Raw genomic sequence first — 19,780 nt, 5'->3', positions numbered from 1 at the left:
CAAACCTATTGCCATTAAGTTGATTCCAACTCATAGCGACCCTATAGACAGAGTAGAACTGCCCCATAGGGTTTCCAAGGAGTGGTTGGTGGAGTCAGACTGCCCAATTTTTAGGAAAGCAGCTAGGCTTTTAACTACTGCGGCACCAGGGTTCCTAGAAGATCTCAAGGGATTTAATAAAAGCTCTTAAAACTAAGTGAGCTTAGCAAGTTCAGAGGATACAAGGCCAACACACAACATTCAATTGTGTTTCTGTATATAAAGCAATATACAACTGAAAACAAATGAAAAACGAATACCATTTAAATAGTTTCAATAAAAATTAAACACTTAAATATAACTCTAAGAAAACATGTACTGGAAACATGTACATGAAAACATGCTATAAACTAGAAAAAAAGTTAATGAGAGAAAGTAAAGAAAACATAAATAAATGGAGAGACATGCCATGTTCATACATTGGAAGGCTCAACATAGTAAAGATGCCAATACTCCCAAACTGAACTATAGATTGAACACAATTCCAGTCAAAATCACAGCTGGCTCTTTTTGTAGCTGTAGGCAAACTTACTCTAAATGTTTATATAGAAGTACAAAAGAACTAGAATGGCTGAATAATTTTGGAAAAGACGAATGAATTTGGAGGAATTACATTACTCAGTTTTAAGAGTGTAATGCTACAGTAATCAAAATCAGGCATTAGATAAGGGATAGACACATACATCAATAAAAAACACTAGTCCAGGAATAGACTGACACAAACATAGCATTTTTTGACAAAGTTTTAAAAACAATTGGATAGAGAAAGGATTGTTTTTACAACCTATTGTGTTGGAACATTTTGTCATACATATGCAAAAAAATGAACCTTAACCTAAACTCCACACCTTATTCAGACAATAACTCAAAATCATAGACCCAAATGTAAAATGTAAAACTATAGAACTTTTAGAAAAAAAAAAATGGAAGAAAACCTTTGTTAACTGTGGTTAAGCAAAGAATTCTTAGATATGACACCAAAGATGCATTCCATAACAGAAGACTCTTGATCAACTGGACTTCATCAAAATTAAAAACTTTCGTATGCAAAAGACTCCATAAAGAGTATGAAAAGTACAAACTGGGAGAAAATATCTGTAAATTATGTGTCCAGCAAACATTCCAACTAAAAACAAAAAAAGGTAAAAGTCTTGAATAAACAGTTCACCAAGCTAAATATCAGGCTAGCACATAAACAAATGAAAATATTTTCAATATCATTGGCCATTAGAAAAATGAAAATTAAAACCCTAATGTAATACCTAATGTAATACTTGCTTATATGCAAGTTCAAGTTGAAACTGAAGAAATTAGAACAAGTCCATGACAGCCAAAGTACAACACTGAGTATATCCAACTTTAATTTAGAGACCATCTCAAGAATAGATCTGACAAGCTGAACACTAATGGCCTAAGACCAGATGAGTGTGGAATGACATCATGGACATCATACATGAAGAAAACAAGAGGTCATCAAAAAGACAGAAAAGAAAGAAAAGAACAAAATGGATGTCAGAAGAGACTCCAAAGCTTGCTCTTGAACGTTGAGTAGCTAAAGCAAAGGAACAAATGATGAAAAGCTGAACAGAAGATTTCAAAGGGCGGCTCCAGAAGATAAAGTAAAGAATTATAATGAAATGTGCAAAGACCCAGAGTTAGAAAACCAAAAGGGAAGAACATGCTCAGAGTTTCTCAGGTTGAAAGAAATGAAGAAAAAATTCAAGCTTCAAGTTGCAGTACTGAAGGATTCTACGGGGAAGATATTGAGCAAAGCAGGAAGCATCAAAAGAAGATGGAAAGAATACAGAGTCACTGTACCAAAAAGAGTTGGTCAATGTTCAACCATTTCAGGAGGTAAAATATGATCAGGAACCAATGGTACTGAAGGAAGAGGTCCAAGCTGCACTGAAGGCATTGGCGAAAAACAAGCCTACAGGAATTGATGGAATACCAATTGAGATGTTTCAACAAACAGATGCAGCACTAGAAGTGCTCACTCGTCTATGCTAAGAAATTTGGAAGACAGCTACCTGGCCAACCGACTGGAAGAGATCCATATTTATGCCTATTCCAAAGAGAGGCGATCCAGCCAAATGTGAAAATTATCAAACAATATCATTAATATCACACACAAGTAAAATTTTGCTGAAGATCATTCAAAAGCGGCTACAGCAGTGTATCAACAGAGAACTGCCAGAAATTCAAGCCAGATTCAGAAGAGGACGTGGAACCAGGGATATCATTGCTGATGTCAGATGGATTCTGGCTGAAAGCAGAGAATACATAAAGATGTTTACCTGTGTTTTATTGACTATGCAAAGGCATTTGACTGTGTAGATCATAACAAATTATGGATAACATTGCAAAGAATGGGAATTCTAGAACACTTAATTGTGCCCATGAGGAACCTGTCTATAGATCAAAAGGCAGTTGTTTGAACAAATAAAGGGGATACTGCGTGGTTTAATGTCAGGAAAGGTGTATGTCAGGGTTGTATCCTTTCACCATACTTGTTCAATCTGTATGATGAGCAAATAACCTGAACTGTATGAAGAATGGGGCATCAGGATTGGAGGAAGACTCATTAACAACCTTCGTTATGTAGATGATACAACCTTGCTCGGTGAAAGTGAAGAGGACTTGAAGCACTTCCTGATGAAGATCAAAGACTACAGCCTTCAGTATGGATTACACCTCAACAGAAAGAAAACAAAAATCCTCACAACTGGACCAATAAACAACATCATGATAAACGGAGAAAAGATTGAAGTTGTCAAGGATTTCATTTTGTTACCAAATGCAGTGGGTTCGCCGCTTGTACTCTCCTTAAGAATAACTAAGAGTCAAGCGGATTTAAAGCAAGGCATAGTTTATTACTCGCAGCAAGTAAGGAGAGATTCTCCCCCAAAGCACTCTCTCCGAACAAAGGCCTGGGGGTGCAGTTTTATACCACGTGGGAAAGGGGAAGTCATACATACCCATTAACTTCATATATATTCAAAACAGGGGTCGGGGTAGGATTCTGGCATGGAAGTGGCTGATGGACTTCTCACTTTGGAAAAGGGCTCAGTCACCACTCGATGATGTATGTCCGGTGATTTTTGTTCCTACTTATGGGATGAGGGTGTCTGATGGTCGACTTGGTCTCTTATCAGCCTGCCCAGGATTCTAGTTCTAATCGGCTGATCTGACAGACAGCTACAAGTGAACAGATTAGGAGGAAGCAAACAATATTTGCACCATTCTTCTTCTAGAAAAAAATTTTAACTGACGTAGCTTGTCATTTAAGGTCCATTCTGTCCCGAGCTGGTCTCAATTTTACTTGGATCTACAATCAATGCCCATGGAAGCAGCAGTCAAGAAATCAAAAGACGCCTTGCGTTGGGTAAATCTGCTGCAACAGACCTCTTCAAAGTGTTAAAAAGCAATGATGTCATGTTGAAGACTAAGGTGTGCCTCACCTAAGCCGTGGTATTTTTTTTTTTTTTTTAATGAAGAGAAGTTTAGTTCCTCATAGTCAAAGTAGGCTAAAAGTCCAAATTCAGGGCATCAGCTCCAGGGGAAGGCTTTTTCTCTGTCGGCCTTCTTCTCTTCAGTGTTCCCCCAGACTAGGAGCTTCTCTGCGCAGGGACCCTGGTCGAAAGGACGCGCTCTACTCCCGGCACTGCTTTCTTGATGGTATGAGGTCCCCCCTAAGCCATGGTATTTTTAATCTCCTCTTATAAATATGAAGGCTTTAATATGAAAAAAGAAGACAGAAGAAGAACCGATGCATTTGAACTGTGGTGTTGGTAAAGAATATTGAATTTACCATGAACGACCAGAAGAACAAACAAATCGATCTTAGGAAAAACACAACCAGAATGGTCTTTTGAAGCAAGGGTGGTGAGACTATGGCTTGCTTACATTAAGCAAATCATCAGGAAAAACCAATGGCTGGAAAAGGACATCATGGTTGGTAAAGTGGAGGGTCAGTGAAGGTGAGGGAGGCCCTCAGTGAGACGGATCGACACAATTGCCACAACAATTGACTCAAACATACCAAGGATCATGAAGATAGCATAGGACTTGGCAATATTTTGTTTTGTTATACATAAGCTCACCATGAGTCAGAGCCGACTTGATGCCAACTGACAGTAACAGTAGGGCCCAAAATGTAAATCTATGATATGTCTGTCTTGTTCTTATTACTTATATTCACACACGCACAAGTCCACCTCTTTTAAGCATCTGTATAATACTCCATTACATGAGTGCATCTTAAGTTGATTGCTTCCATCGAGATCATAGTGCTGCTTCTCCCCCACCATTTTCAAGTACGCTGGGGTTATCACCACTTTTGTGCTGCGCCTGTGTATTCAGACACCACAGGTCATGTGTTATTCTCAAACCTCAGGCTCCTTGTTTTTGCTTAGGTGCTACAGGCCATCTCCATTTTTTTTTTTTTTTATACATATTTCATCATAACCAAATTTTTGGTTATTTAAAATTCTTCTTCTTTTTTTTTTTTCATTCCTAGCTCAAATTTTCAACTCTAATGCCCTTGATCAGAATGGTGTTTCTCTTGTCAAAAACTTTGTGGGTGGCTGTAATTAGTATAACTTTGTGTAAAATCTTTCGTGAGGATGGTTCCTTTGTGTTGTTTTGTTTCCCACTTAGGTGATAAGTTCCTCAAAGCTTCAGTACCTGTTCTGAGTCTCTTAAATCCTTGTTAACACTCCAGATATGGGAAATGTTTGTTGGTTTGACTTTTCTCATTCTTAAAGACTTCTTCTGTGCCTCGGTAGAGCTATACTCTACTGACCTCCCTTAAATGCTAATTGACTAAAAATACTTCTAAATGAATATAGAAACATTCCTTTTTAGCATATTTGCAAGTCAAACGATGCAATATGAATTTAATAATGTATTTGTGTCTCGCCGCTGTGAAACGTAAGTTTTTGCTTAGGATAATATCTTTTAAAGCAGAAAAAAATTGTAAAATATTTTTAAATGACTCAATATAAAATAATTGGAATAATAATAATCCCCAAAATAGCTAACACTGTACTATGTGCCACTCACTGCTCACAACAACCTTATGAGATATTTATTGTTAAATTCATCTGGAAAAAGGGAATAATAATGAGATACAGAGTTCTGCAGTAACTTGCCCCAAAATATCAAAGCTAAGAATTATAACAACGATAATGTCACAAATAGCTACCTTTGATGGAACATTTTCTCTGCACCGGACACCGCTTTATACAGTATCTCCTTTCATCTGTAGGCTGGGCTATGTAATCCCTCTGTACTGAACCAGTTGCTGTCAAGTCCATTCTGGCCCCATGTGGGTCAGTATAGAACTGTGTTCTATAGGATTTTTAATAGCTTATTTTTTTGGAAACAGATAACCAGACCTTTCTTTTGAGGTGCCTCCGGATGGACTTGAACCTCCTACCTTTCTGTTAGCAACAAAGCACGGTAATCATTTGCAGCACCCAGGGACTCCAGATCTTTCTGTTGTTGCGTGCTGTTGAGCAGATGCTTACTCAGAGCTGAGCAAATGAAAAGTTAGAGTGGTGACTTGCCCCTGGCCATACATGTAACTAGAATAGCAAAGCAGGAATTTGCTTTGGGAATCCATCTCTAGAATTCAAGCTCTTCATTACTGCATTATATTCTGAAGATCCTGAGTTCATCCTGGGAGATCTCTCCAGGACTGGGAATCATCAGGCAAGAGCTATAGAACCCCATAGTCCCAAATTTCAAAAGACTAATGGCCACATATCCCCTGATTTATGAGCTCTCTGGACGGTTCTTCCTATTGACTGCATATTCTGTCCTGGAAAGTGTTGGGCTGGGGTACAAAAGCTTGGAGCCCTTGAATTTTGCAAAATGAATTTTGCCAAGTCTGTTGACCCTTTTTTCCTACAGCTCACTGTGGCAAAGTAAGTGCAGGGCAGGTCAGAGTGGCCTGACCACACTGTTTCTTTTCTTATTGGAAAATTTATTATGAGGTACTTGACACATAGAATAAGGGTTTATTATTCCAAATTTGATTTCGATTTGATCCCTGATGAGTCCAACCTGTTATATCTGCAGTCATCCACTTTTCTGCACAGCATTTCATACTGTATAATTGCCTATTTATTTGTGAAGCATTCCTCTCACTCACAGCCAGCTGCTTGTGGGAGACACTTTCTCCAATCATACTTCTCACGCTGATGCTTTGGAGCTTGCTTTTGTTAAGGGTTCCATTATAGAAATTTTGTCATTTCTTCTGGCCTCGTTCATTGGGATAAAGACAGATCTATTTTTGTAAGTTTTTTTTCCCTCCCTGGTCAACCTTATTTTAATATAAAATGTAAAGACACTAGATGGAATCCTAGTTCCTAGTTGATATGGGTGCATTGTTTGTCCTTCAAAACACATACTTACCTTTGGAAAGGAAGATGATGTATTTAAAGTAGGGGTTGGCAAACAATGGCTCACTGCCTGTTTTTGTAAGTAAAGTTTTATTGGAACACAGCCACACCCATTCATGCAGGTATTGTTGTCTATGTCTGCTTTGGGGCCGCAACAGCAGAGCTGAGTAGTTGTGACAGACACCAACTGGCTTGCAAAGTCTAAAATATTTACTAACTGACCCTTTACAGAAAAATGTTTGTTGACCTGTGGATTAGAAAAGGAGAGATGCATCACTTTGATCATATGGGTTAAAATTTGTGTTTTCCATTCTAGTAAATCTCTTTAGCTCTGTTTTCCCTGGAGAGGAAATAAGAAAGTAGCCTTCTTATGAAGTTTTTTTTTCTTCCTGTTCACCTTATTGTTTCATTCATTGCTTTAACTGTTCCATAACTTCCCCGATAAAGCAGCCCTAGTGGCGCAGTAGTTAAGAGCTCAGCAGCTAACCAAAATGCCAACAGTTTGCATCCACCAGCCACTCCTTGGAAACCCTATGGGGCAGTTCAACTCCGTCCTATGGTGTCACTATGAGTCGGAATCAACTAGATGGCAACGGGTTTGGTTTTGGTTTTTGAACTCTGATAAAACATCTTAAAAAGTTAGTTCCTTAAAAAACACTTTTCCTTCTTGGGGAACATCTAGCTCAATTGGCATAACACAGTTTATAAAGAAAATGTGTTCTACATTCTACCTTTGTGAGTAGCATCTGGGGTCTTAAAAGCCTCTGAGCAGCCATCTAAGATACTCCACTGGTCTCACCGCTTCAGCAGCAATGGAGAATGAAGAAAACAAGATACAAGGAAAAGATTAGTCCAAGGGACTAATGGACCACAATTACCACAGCCTCCACCAGACTGAGTCCAGTACAACTAGATGGTGCCTGGCTACCACCACTGACTGCTCTGACAGGGATCACAACCGAGGGTCCCGGACAGAGCTGGAGAAAAATGTAGAACAAAATTCTAACTCACAAAAAAAGACCAGACTTACTGGCCTGACAGAGACTGGAGAAACCCCAAGAGTATGGCCCCCGGCTACCCTTTCAGCTCAGTAATGAAGTCACTCCCGACGTTCACCATTCAGCCAAAGATAGACAGCCCCATAAAACAAAACGCGACTAATGGGTCACTATAGTCCAGGGTCAAGGACTAGAAGGCAGGAGGGGACAGGAAAGCTGGTAATAGGGAACCCAAGGTTGAGAAGGGACAGTGTTGACAAGTCATGGGTTTGTTAACCATTGTCATAAAACGATATGCGTACTGTTTAATGACAAACTATTTGTAAACCTTCATCAAAAGTACAATCAAATAAAAATAAAAATAAATAACTTTTCCTACTATTTATAGAGAGCCCTGGTGGCACAGTGGTTAAAGTGCTCAGCTGCTAACTGAAAGCTCGGAGGTTCAAACCCACCAGCTCCTTTGCCAGAGAAAGATGTGGCAGTCAGCTTCCGTAAAGATTTACAGCCTTGGAAACCCTATGGAGCAGTTCTGCTCTGTCCTATAGGGTCGCTATGAGTTGGAATCAACTCCACAATAGTGGCATTTACTGTTTTTAGAAGTTACCTATCAAATGTTTCAGTCTTCATCACTTAGTTGAAAGTGTGGGATGTTTTGAGTAGTGTTCCCCCCTTCAGTGTGCCTTGACACCACTGAGAAGGTTCACGTTCTCTCGCTTCTGTTTTCTTTTATAGGAATCAATGAAGTTGTGTTCCATAGGCACACACTCTTTCAAGGAGTGAATTCCTGAGTCTTCATACAGCTATGGATCTGGATAAGCCATCTGTGTGGGGCTCATTCAAACAGCGGACCAGGCCTTTGTTAATCAACTTGAGCAAGAAGGTGAAAAAGAATGCAAACAAGCCCCTAGACCTACAGGCAACTCATCACCTGGACCGCCGTTTGAGCCTCTCTGTTCCCGACATCCTGGAGGCTGGCGCCTTGGCCGTGGAGGGTGGGCCTTACTCTGGGCCCCAGTCATCCTATACATCGGTGCCCACTAGCCTGTCGGCTGCTGGGATCTTCCCTAAGAGTAGTGGTAGCTCCTTGAGGCAGTCTGAAGATGAACCGGATTGGAGCCAGGAAGAAGCTGGCCACTTGGATGTGATGGAGATGGACTCAGAGGAGATCTACGCCCCTCCTGCTGCCGACTGGAGGGCGTCCAGCAACAGCATCTTTGATCTTCTCCAGAAAACTCCCCTTGGAGGGGATGCATCAGAAGAGTCAGAGGTGAGTCCAGAGCTGTGAACTTTCCTGTTCTTTTTCTTTTCTTCCTCTTTTTTTTCTTTTTTTTCCAGTGCATTCAGTGCCCTTGGAAAATATGGTTAGGAGTTATTTTTGTGGTTAGCTTGGATGGGGAGAATGTCATTTATAAGAATTTAAAGGAATGCGATATCGATCACACACAATGTTCCCATTAGTTTTGGGGTTGACTTCTACATATTTTACAACTATTGCAAAAAACCTTTCTAGGACACCTTAAGGCTTTTAAAGCTACATTGGATGAGTTTTCTTTTTTTTTTCCATTTCCTGGCAAAGAAATCAAGAGCGTAACTTTTTCTCTAACTCTTTGCTTAAGTGTATACCTAGCTCACCTTCTATCTCTCTCTCTACACCATTGCCCATTCCTACCTGTAGACAAACCAGGCATATTAATATTCTTAAGAAAGATGGGTCCCCTTTGGCTCAGAAGATTTAGATATCTTCCTATTTGTCACCTGTGTGAGTGTGTGTGTGTGTGAGTGTGCGCGTGCGCTCATATACACATTTACCTGCAGGTAACTTCTCTTGCATTCACTTTGTTAAAAGATAATCAGAGCACAAAGAAATTAAAGTATATAGAGTTTATTGGAGCAGTTACTCTGTATACAGTGGGGCCATTCTGTTTCTAAAAAAAGCAAATGACTAAATGCAGGCTAGATACAATGGGGCCTTTAAGGAGAAGAAGAGGAAATAGAATAGAAAATCAACCATTGGCTAATCTTAACATGATTGACTGAACCATGTCCCTCCACCCCCGACCCCATTACTGAGATCAGCTGGTAGCAGGTTACTAGATGGTCTCTGGGAGTGGGAGGCATTCATTTGCACAAATCTTCAGGTGTAGTTGGGAGGGGGAGGCCTTAAAATGATAACCAAAACTAACCCCTTTGCCATCTTAGTGACCCGATAGGACAGAGTAAAACTGCCCTATAGAGTTTCCAAGGTGTGGCTGGTGGATTCAAACTGCTGACCTTTTGCTTAGCAGCCAAGCTCTTAACCGCTATGCCACCTCAGTTATTTGGGAAATTCTGAGGGTTATCTCTCAGGAAGCAAGGGAAATTACCTACAGTTATATTCTTTGCCTTAGATAACCTCTGAGCTAGTTTATGATTAACAAATGTCTTTGTCACAAAGGGCGTTTGGGAAAACTTCATAATGGTGTCAATGTGGGCCTCGATTTTCTTATTATTAACAACCCTTCCCCCCAAAACCCCCAAACAAACACATACAAAAGACCTAAAGTAAAATATTTTTACCAAAAATACAATAAATATTTAAAAAAAAAAACATATTCTTATCAATTCAGTGATTTTAACAAAGATTTAGTACTTCAATAAGATAAAACAGCCAAATAATTAGGAGACAAATCCTATATTTCTAAGGTCGCTCAATTTAAGTTCAATGACCAAATTACTAAAATCATGATTTTGAATGATCAGTTTGCAATCTCATATGAGAAGGAATTTTTTTGCAAGGATTTTTTTTTGTGTGTGTGTGGTAAATATATATGTAATAAAACATTTGCCATTTCTCCTTTTTTTACATGTACAAGTCAGTAAGATTAATCACGTTCATCTTGTTCAAACATCATCACTATCAATTTCCAGATTTTTCCATGACCCTTAGCAGTCAGTGTCCCCTAAGGAATGAGTCTTCATTTCCTCCTCCTTTCTACCTTTCCCTGGTAATCACTGGTAAACTTAGCTCTGTACACACTTGCCTATTCTGGATATTTAATATAAGTGGGGCCATGCAGTATTTGTCCTTTTATGTCTGACTTATGTCACTCAGCGTGATGTTTTGAAGGTTCATCCATGTTGTGGCATGTATCAGAACTTAATTTCTCTTTATAGTTAAGTAACGTTCCATTGTATGTATCTACCACATTTTATTTATCCATTCATCTGTTAGTAGACTTTCAGGCTGTTTCCACCTCTTGGCTATTTTACACAGTGCTGCAGTGGGCATTGATGTACAAGTTTCTGTTTGCATTCCTGCTTTCAGTTCCTTTGAATATATACCTAGGAGTGGAATTTCTGGGTCATATGGAGCCCTGGTGGTGTAGAGGTTAAGAGCTCAGGCTGCTAACCCAGAGGTTGGCAGTTCGAATTCACCAGCCTCTCCTTGGAAACCCTATGGGGCAGTTCTACTCTGTTCTGTAGGGTCACTATGAGTTGAAATCGACTCAATGGCCATGGTCTTGGATTATGTGAATTCTGTGTTGAACTTTCTGAGGAATTACCAGGCGGTTTTCCTCAGCAACTGTACCATTGTACAATCCAGCCAGCAATTGATGAGGTTTCCAATTTCTCCATATCCTCACCGGTGCCTGTTGTTCCCTGTCTTTTTAATCATAGCCATCTTAGAGGGTGTGAGAATAAATTTTTTGGGTGGTGCAAACAGTGAAGCGCTTGCCGACTAGCCGAAAGGTTGGCAGCTCAAACCCACCCAGAGGCGCCTTGGAAGACAGGCCTGGCAATCTGTTTCTGAAAAGTCACAGCCTAGAAAACCCTGTGGCAGTTCTTCTGTGCACACATGGGATTGCCATGAGTAGGGCTCGATGCCATGGCAACTAACAACGACATTGAAACACTTCAGCATTTCAGTGGGCTTTGCTGAATAGCTCTAAATATTTGAATGCCTCCTCCAGGCCAGGAACTGTAAAGGTTGCTGTTCAAAACAGAGATAGGTAAGAAAGGGACCCCGCCCTCAACCTATGATCTGTTGCAAACCACTAAGAATAGCCTAGGAGGCCAACAGGTATCAGAGTTGTCTGTGTAAAACATACAAGCCTTGTGTTCTGGCAGGTTACTGGATGAAGGAAATCAGTTTGTGGGAAAGAGGGGTATGTCACATGTCAAGCAACGTTCAGACCGGCACGCAGGGAGAAATGGCATTTGGACAGGTGAGGGAATATGGCAAAAACAAGCCTGGGATTGTGCACGTGTACAGTTGAGTGTGGAGGGCATTTTACTCTGCCTGCAAGGGAGCCTCGGCGAGCTATCTGGCATGGTAGGCTTTGCTGAGGGGCTGGTCGGTGATGGTGGATGGATGGTTGTTGGTGATTATTACTTTTGCTTTCTGGGCTAGATGCAGCGAAGCCTAAAATAAGCAAAGTCCGTCAAGAATAGGTGTTTCTAGGTAATTTGATTTCTCTGTAACCAGCTATTTTTGAATAAAAACCTACTTTCTTGAAAAAATAGTCTTTTGCTTCTATTTTCCTGCCGTTGAAGTACAAGCTAGAGACCGAGACTGATTGTTTCTCCTATGATTGAGGTTCTGTTGATCCACTCAGTGGTACGTTTGCAGAAGATGGAGGGACTGGGCTGCCCCGAGTCAGACCTGTAGGATCACTTGTGGTCAGGGGTCCAGTTTTGTCTACGCCCTCTCCATCCACTCCACCCGTTCCCTCCTGTACTAGGTGGGCTTCTCCCATCATCCAAAGACCCAGACTTTATCACATGTACTGAAGTTAACTGTTCCTTTGCTTATTTTCTCTACTAGACTCTCTTCATTTTGAGGGTGGGCTTGGCTGGAGGAAACCTATCTAATTTGTCTTTGTTTTCTGAGGACCCAGCTTGGTGCTTGACACATAGCTTGTGCTCAGTCAATATCTTTTTAATAGATAAATCCATGATAGCAATGTGTACATTCAGAGTAACAGAGTTTTTGTTAATATTCTTGCTATGAGTTCTCTTCAATTGATGATTTAATTAAAGATGGCATTTTCCCCCAAAACATTAACAATATACTATAAATAAAATCTTTTATGATGCTAACTGCAAATAGAGATTTAGGCAGGTGTAGACTTTTCCGACCAAGTCTGATGCTAATTTTAAATCTGAATTTATTAACTCTACCTTTTTTGAATGAAACAGAAGTCCTGCTGAAATCATGTCTGTCAGGTTTGGAATTAGTTAATCCGTATTTCAGATCTGCCTCATCTATTTCTTCCTAGTGAACAGCCGATGACTTTGTATAACTTCCACATAATGGGAGAAGAGATGAGGAAGAAGGAATTGATGTGTGACAAGGACTGTAGTACAACGAGGACAAGCAGATGTTTGCCAAGGATCCTTGGTGTAACTTATTTTGTTTGTAGCTTTCCCTAGGGAAAAGGGGAAGGAAAATCTGTGGTCTGAGGCAAACCCACTGGAGTCTCACCTGATTTTGCCCAGTGTTGACTTGGTGCCAGGTCAAACCTGCGGCGAGGGGATAGGACCCCAGATATAGTGGTGGCTGCATGTTCTACAGGAATTTTCCAGTCCTGCCAGCATCAGTAAAGGAAGGAAAGTGTCGGCACCCAGTCGTTGGAAATGGAATGGTGAAGCAAAGGAAGGAAGTTAGAATGAGGGAAAAAGAAGAAAGAATGCGAGAATGTGGAGGACAGATAGAGCCTTTGATAGTCAGGGCAGGTGTTCAAACCTATCATAAAGTCAAAGTGGGAGAAAGTAGGTTAGAATAAACGTTACATTAGGAATACAAAGGGATTAGCCCAGACTCTCTCTTGAGCCCAGGTTTGTATCGCTCTGGATATCCCATAGAAACTCCAGTTTTAATTTATCTTGACAGACTTAATTTGTCTCCCAGAAGTGCCCTTATTGATGCAAATTATAGTTTCTTGGCAACATCTAGCTTCTCAAGTGAAAAGCCTATGAATAATTGTAGACTGTTTCCCTTTTCTCACTTTTTACGACCTGTGAAATCTTCATTTATCCATCTCATCATCTATTTCCTCCTCCCTTCTCTTCATTCTTCTCTTACTAAAATCCTTCTCCTCCTTCATGGCCCTGTTGAAATTCTTCCTTTTCTGTGGAGCTTTTCCCAACTCTATAATCAGATATACTCACCCTCCCTTCTGTTTTACAGCATGCTGCTTTTACTATTTCTGAGCACTAACCTCATTCTAAGGCGCCCTGGTGGCTCAACGGTTAAGCATGCGGCTGCTGACCAAAGGTTGGCAGTTTGAACCCGTCCAGTGGCTCTGTGGGAGAAAGACCTGGCGATCTGCTCCTATAAAGATTACAGCCTAGAAAACCCTATGGAGCAGTTCTGCTCTCTCACATGGGATCGCAATGGTGGTACAGGCAGTTTACCCCTGACTACTAGCCTAAAGATTGGCAGTTTGAACCCACCTAGTGTGCCACAGAAGAAAGGCCTGGTGATCTGCTTCCATAAAGATCTGAGCCAAGAAAAACCTATGAAACAATTCCACTCTGTAACGTTGGAGTCCCCATGGATTGGGATTGACTCAATGACAGCAAGTTTGGTATAACCTCATTCTACTTTGTAGAAATCTGGAGAGAGAGAGAGAGAAATTAGAAGAGGTGGGGGAGGCAGAGAAGGGAAGACAGATTGATACTGGGCCGTGGGATTACTGGGTGACACCTTGACAAGGTCACTGTGTTCCAAGACCTACACTGAATGCTCAGGGGCCGTCTGGCTCTGAGGACTGCCTCATGGTAACTGAAGGGTCATGAAACTAAGCAACAAATAACAATCACAACTAACTTGCAGTGAGAATTCAAACCTTTAATATCGCTTCCAACATTCACTTGGAGGTAAAATAGCTCATTCTCTCTTTATCGTCCAATTACTTTGGAAGTCAATCAACCATTAATACCTACTTCATTAATTTTGGGGGAGAAATGATCCCAGGGCCGGAAATATGTGAAGAATGTATGTTAACTGCGTTTTCTCCTTTCCTTCTTACTGTGCTTTTCCTGCTCATTCCCTTCAACTGCATTCCCGTGCCAGGCATTATTTTACAAGGTACTTCCACATCCGTTGTAAAATTGGTTAAATATTTAGAAAATGCCTTGGTTCCTGTCCTCAGTGTAACTGATGGAATTGAGATTAGACCCATATACTGGAAAAAATGACCAGCATTATCAGGCGGTCTCTAGTTAGTGCTAGACAAATGATTGAGGTGAAAGGTGGCCACTCAGATTAGTGTGGTCAGGAAAGGCTTGAAATTGACGCCTTTTGAGGATGGTAAGACTCAGTAAAGACGTGATTAAGTTCCATGCCTGTGAGGTCAGAAAAATAGAAAGCACTTAACCCAGTACTTGGCAGGTGCAAGTACTTACAAATGCTCACTGCTATGATTATGATTGTATTTTTTAATGTCATGATAATTATTTTTCGTCATTTTTTTTCAGAATGAAATAGAGGCTTGGGAAGTTTAATAACTTACCTAATGTCATCTAGCTAGTTAGTGGCAGAGCCAGAATCTAAATCCAGGGTAAGCCTGAATCCAAAGGCTGTGCACAGAACTGCATGTACAATAGGAATTTGGAAATGCCATCCTGCAAGTTGGGAGAACTCAGAGCAGAATACAGAAAAATGTTGGCCATGAAGGGAAGACATTTATTTTTTTCTGTGTCTGTGGTGCCCTTTTAAACACAGGGATAATTACAGTGGTCAGATGGGCTTGCTTTCATGGTTAATAACTAATAATCATGAATAGAAGAACTGTACCCCTGTGTCATCTCTGTAATTCCACAGTGGGGTATGTCCTTCCCTGACATTTCAATTGGCAGTTGCGTTTGTAAACAGCTTTGGTGCTAGCTTATGTGAGTGAGTTGAGTGATCTTTGAGAAGTCCCCAGTTGGGATATTTCCAGAAACTCTTCTTGGCAGCCACAGAGCTTCAGTTTAGCGACCACAAAGAAGCACCATGACAAGCCGCAGAGGGGAGGAAACAAACCACAGCCTGCAAAATTAAACATATGCGTCAGTTCCTCTGTACTTCAGTGATGTGTTCTTTACTATTTTTGTTTTATCTCGAAAGTCATAACTCAGCCTCACTGTGTCAACAAAGCAGTGGCTAAGCCACATCTTGGGGTCCATGTTGACTTGGACTCCTTTTTCTTCTTCCCTGTCTCCATCCCTCTCTCCTTCGTCATCTGTTGAACATCTACTATGAGCTGATGGTGATCTAGGATCAGGGGTACGTAGTGAGCAAAACCCATAAACATCCATTCCCTCGTGGAGTTCCTATTCTGGAGGCCGGTAGGCTGCAGATATATTCAGAAAGCAGCGAGCGCAGTGGGGAAAAGTAAAGCAGAGAAGGCGCTTGGGAGTGCAGGGGTGGAGGTGTTACTGTTTTGACAGGGCTGTCAGGAAAGACCTCTTTTGAGAAGACAACATTTAGGCAAAGACCTAGAGGAGGAGAGGAAGCAAGCTGTGTGCAAATTATGAGAAAATGCATTTTAGAAGGTATCAGTTTCTTAATGCTGCTATAACAGAAATACCACAAGTCATGGCTTTAATGTATGGAAATTTATCAGTTTAGTAGGCTAGAAGTCCAAATTCAAGACACTAGCTCTAGGGGAAGGCTTTGTCTCTCTGTCGGCTCTGAGGGAAGGTCTTTGTATCTTTTCAGCTTCTGTTCCAGGCTGTGAGGCTCACACACAGGGCAGAAGGGATCTTGGCATATAGGCCAGGTGCTTGCTATACCTGCAGGCACTGGAATGGCAATAAGTGGAAGCTTTGCCCTGGAAGAGAGCTACTCAGGAAACATGCACAGACTGATGGCCTTCTTGGGAAGGGGAGATGGCATGTCCTGAGGCCTTGTGAGCCAGCCCTCTCTCTTTGTCCTGATAAAAACGTAGGCAGGGAAGGGATGGTCAGAACTAAGGGAGGGACTTTGAATTGCTGGCCATCTTTGCTGAGTTTTTTCTCCTCTCTTCTCAAACGCATCCATTATTTCAATAGTAATAATGAATCAAATAGCAACACCCCTGGATGGTGCAGATGGCTAACACGTTTGCTGCTAACCGAAAGTTTGGAGGTTCAAGTCCACCAAGAAGTACCTCAGAAGAAAGGCCTGGTGATCTGCTTCCAAAAAATCATCCATTGAAAACCCTTGAGCATAGTTCTACTCTGACATACATGGGGTCTCCATGAGTCAGGGCCAACTCGTGGCAACTTGGTTTTCGGATTGTTTATGTTTATGAGAGTCTGCTAAGTGATATCTAAGTATTATCTTGGTTCACTCTGTATGCAAGGAGCCTAGCTCAGCATCCAGACCACAGTATGTGCTTTGTAAATGCCCTTTGAATGAATTATTTTTTCTCCTAACAAAATATAGTATATATTTTTTTGCCTTTTTTAAAGGTGTTCCCATGTCTTTAATTTTAAGTAAACTTTTCAAAGACATGGAAGACACAAAGCAGAAGGGGCACTGGAATTGAGGTCTCTCTGACTCCAGAACTCTGTCCTTGCTATTGTGTATCGCTGCCTCTCAGTGTGTCAGGCGAGGTGTTTTGTGTTTGGATCCCTGTTTCTAGGCACAGTTGTGGTATGGTGGAAAGAGTGGAGAGCCCAGGATACTCAGGGAAAGCCCCAACTCTATTGCTTCCCGTTGACAACCATTTAGCCTCTTAGCCCTGGCTTCTTTATTTGTAAATTGGAGATACTAATGACAACCCGCGGACCCATTATAAGAAGCTAACTGGAATGTGTATTCGAAAATACTTCGTAAATTATAAAGTGCCAAGCAAATGTAGGAAACCCTGGTGACGCAGTGGTTAAGAGCTACAGCTGCTAACCGAAGGGTTGGCAGTTCAAATCCACCAGGTGCTCCTTGGAAATCCGATGGGGCAGTTCTACTCTGTCCTGTAGGGTTGCTATGAGTTGGAACTGACTCAATGGCAATGGGTTTGGTTTTTTTTTTTTTTTTTGTTTAAGCAAATGTAAGAGTTATTATTACTCTTTTAAAGTATATTCTGCTAATGAGCATGCCAAAAAATTTGCGGAAAGTCAATGGAACAATATTACTGAATATGCAAAGAAACTTTTAGAGCACTTTAAAACAGAGATGGGCGAATATTTTCTGGAAAGGGCTAGAAAATATGTATATTGGGCCTTGTGGGCCATAAAGTCTCTAGCACAACCACTCAAATCTCTGTTATTGTAGCATGCAAGCAACCTGAAATAGTATGTAAATAAATGTGCATGACCGTTTCAATAATAATCACTTTTAGAGAACAATCATTGGAGTAGGTGAAGACTAAGTGTGTACACCTTGATTTGTATGATCAATAACCACCTGAAAAGTTGTGTAAAGACTGAATATGTGTAAACTCAGTCACTTAATTGACCTGAATGTTCCTGAACAAACGTTCCAGTTTTGACCTCTAATTGCATGTGTGTCATTTCCAGTTCTCTCACTGTGCCCAGCTGCTGCCTAAGGGCCAGCCTGGGCATCTGAGCTGCTCTGCTCATTTCATCATCTCCTTTTCCCTGTTGTATTTGCGTTTGTGACTCCTGTAGTGCTAAATATCCATGTTCTCTATAACCTAGACGTGGGTTAAATAATTAAATAAGTGTGTGTTTATATATACTTTACCACACTCATATACTTTAATTGAGTATTTTTCAAATATGGTATGATTGATCTTCTCAGCCACTTTTTACTCTTAGTTAGTTTCCCTGGATGTGGACTTTTTTCAAGGGTTTAAATAGCCAGTGACTGCTTACATAGTTTGTTATTTGGTTCCTGTGTTTACTTCATGTTAAAAAGTAAAAAAAGATAATCTGGTTGCTGCTAAGTTGACTCTGACTCACGGCAGCCTCATCATGCATGTCAGGGTAGAATTGTGCTCCATAAGATCTTCAATGGCTGATTTCAGAAGATGATAACCTAGCATTTCTTCCAGGGGATCTCTGGGTAGACTTGAACCCCCAACCTTTCAGTTAGCTCTGATTGTTTGCACCACAAAAAGACTCCATGGTAAAATGCTTTAAACAGCCTTAAAACCAGAAAAACCAAACCTGTTGCCGTCGAGTCGATTCTGACTCATAGAAACCCTATAGGACAGAGCAGAAGTGCCCCATAGGGTTTCCAAGGAGTGGCTGGTGGATTTGAATTGCCAACCTTTGGTTAGCGGCCAAGCTCTTAACCACTGTGCCACCAGGGCTCCATAGATGTCCTTATAGAAGATAATATTTTACAAGATCACACTTAGTATGCACGGAGGGAAAATGTTTATTCACCTCGGTATCTGACTGTCAAAATCTCTAGTACCTAGAGGAGGCTTATTTTTTAAAATAATTGACCCATCCATTTTAATATCTTCCATATCCTGCTGAATTTTTATACATCTGCATTCTTGCAGATAGGGGATCCTCATCTACACAGAATGCAAAATAGGTATTACCATCCCATAAATTTTAATTTAGCCAGGTGGGATGAAAATCACAATGCTCTGGAAACTTGCTAGCAAATTAATGTAATTGCAGTCAATGAGTTGTAGAACTGTAAAAAGTTGAATTGGCAAAAGTTGTGTGACAGATATATTTAAAATAACAACAACAACAAAAAAAAAAAATAGAGTAGCTGCGGAGGCTGCTTATAGACAACCAAAAACCTCATGGAATTTGGTTCCTTGGTTTGGAGGTTTAGAATCATGGTTTCATGGGACATCCCAGTTAACTGGCTGAATAACATGTTTAGTGCTTCTGTGTTCTACTTCCTAGTTTGTTGCATAGTGCCTGGGGTCTTTAAAATTTTCAAGTGACCATCTAAGGCACCACAGTTGGTCTCTATTCACCTGGAGTAACAATGGAAGAAGGAGAGTCAGGAATGTGTGGAGGAGGATATGCAATGCGTGACTGGTTGCCTCCATGAACAACTGCCACATTTGCCATGAGACCAGAAGAACTGGATGGTGCCAGGTACCATTACTGAACATTTTGATAAAGAATTCTATAGAGGAATCCTGATCAAAAGGGGGAAAATGTAGAACAGAATTCCAAGTCTCATGAAATCCAGAATTTCTAGAGATAAGGGGGTTGGATGAAACCCTGAAACTATTGCCCTGAGATAAGCTCTAAACCTTAAATAAAAAATATCCCCTGGGAGTTCCGGCAAAATGGCGCTCTAGGCAGAAGCACCACGCCGTCCCTCCACAGCAAAGATCCGAGAAACTAAGCCAAACAGAGAATACAACAATCCTGAAACCCTAAAACATCAAATGAAGAGATAAAGAACTCAACCAAGCACCAAATGGAGTGAGAAAACTGATA

At 40.8% G+C, this 19,780-nt stretch overlaps 1 protein-coding gene across 6 annotated transcripts in view; it reads left to right on the top strand.

Moving 5' to 3' along the window:
- The window catches only part of MCTP2 (multiple C2 and transmembrane domain containing 2), a 309,598-nt gene that overhangs the window by 58,556 nt on the left and 231,262 nt on the right, over positions 1 to 19,780 (top strand). For all 6 annotated transcript variants that reach the window (XM_023727880.1, XM_023727882.1, XM_004372664.2 and 3 more), the window contains exon 2: positions 8,180 to 8,714. In XM_023727880.1, coding sequence (XP_023583648.1) covers positions 8,250 to 8,714 — 465 coding nt within the window. In that variant the 5' untranslated portion in view covers positions 8,180 to 8,249. The remainder of the gene's footprint in view (positions 1 to 8,179; positions 8,715 to 19,780) is intronic.

The sequence above is a fragment of the Trichechus manatus genome, unplaced genomic scaffold, assembly GCF_000243295.1.
Source record: "Trichechus manatus latirostris isolate Lorelei unplaced genomic scaffold, TriManLat1.0 scaffold00019, whole genome shotgun sequence".
Classification (NCBI taxonomy): Eukaryota; Metazoa; Chordata; class Mammalia; order Sirenia; family Trichechidae; genus Trichechus; species Trichechus manatus.
Note: the sequence above shows the minus strand (reverse complement) of the source record. Positions and strands in the feature narration are given on the sequence as shown.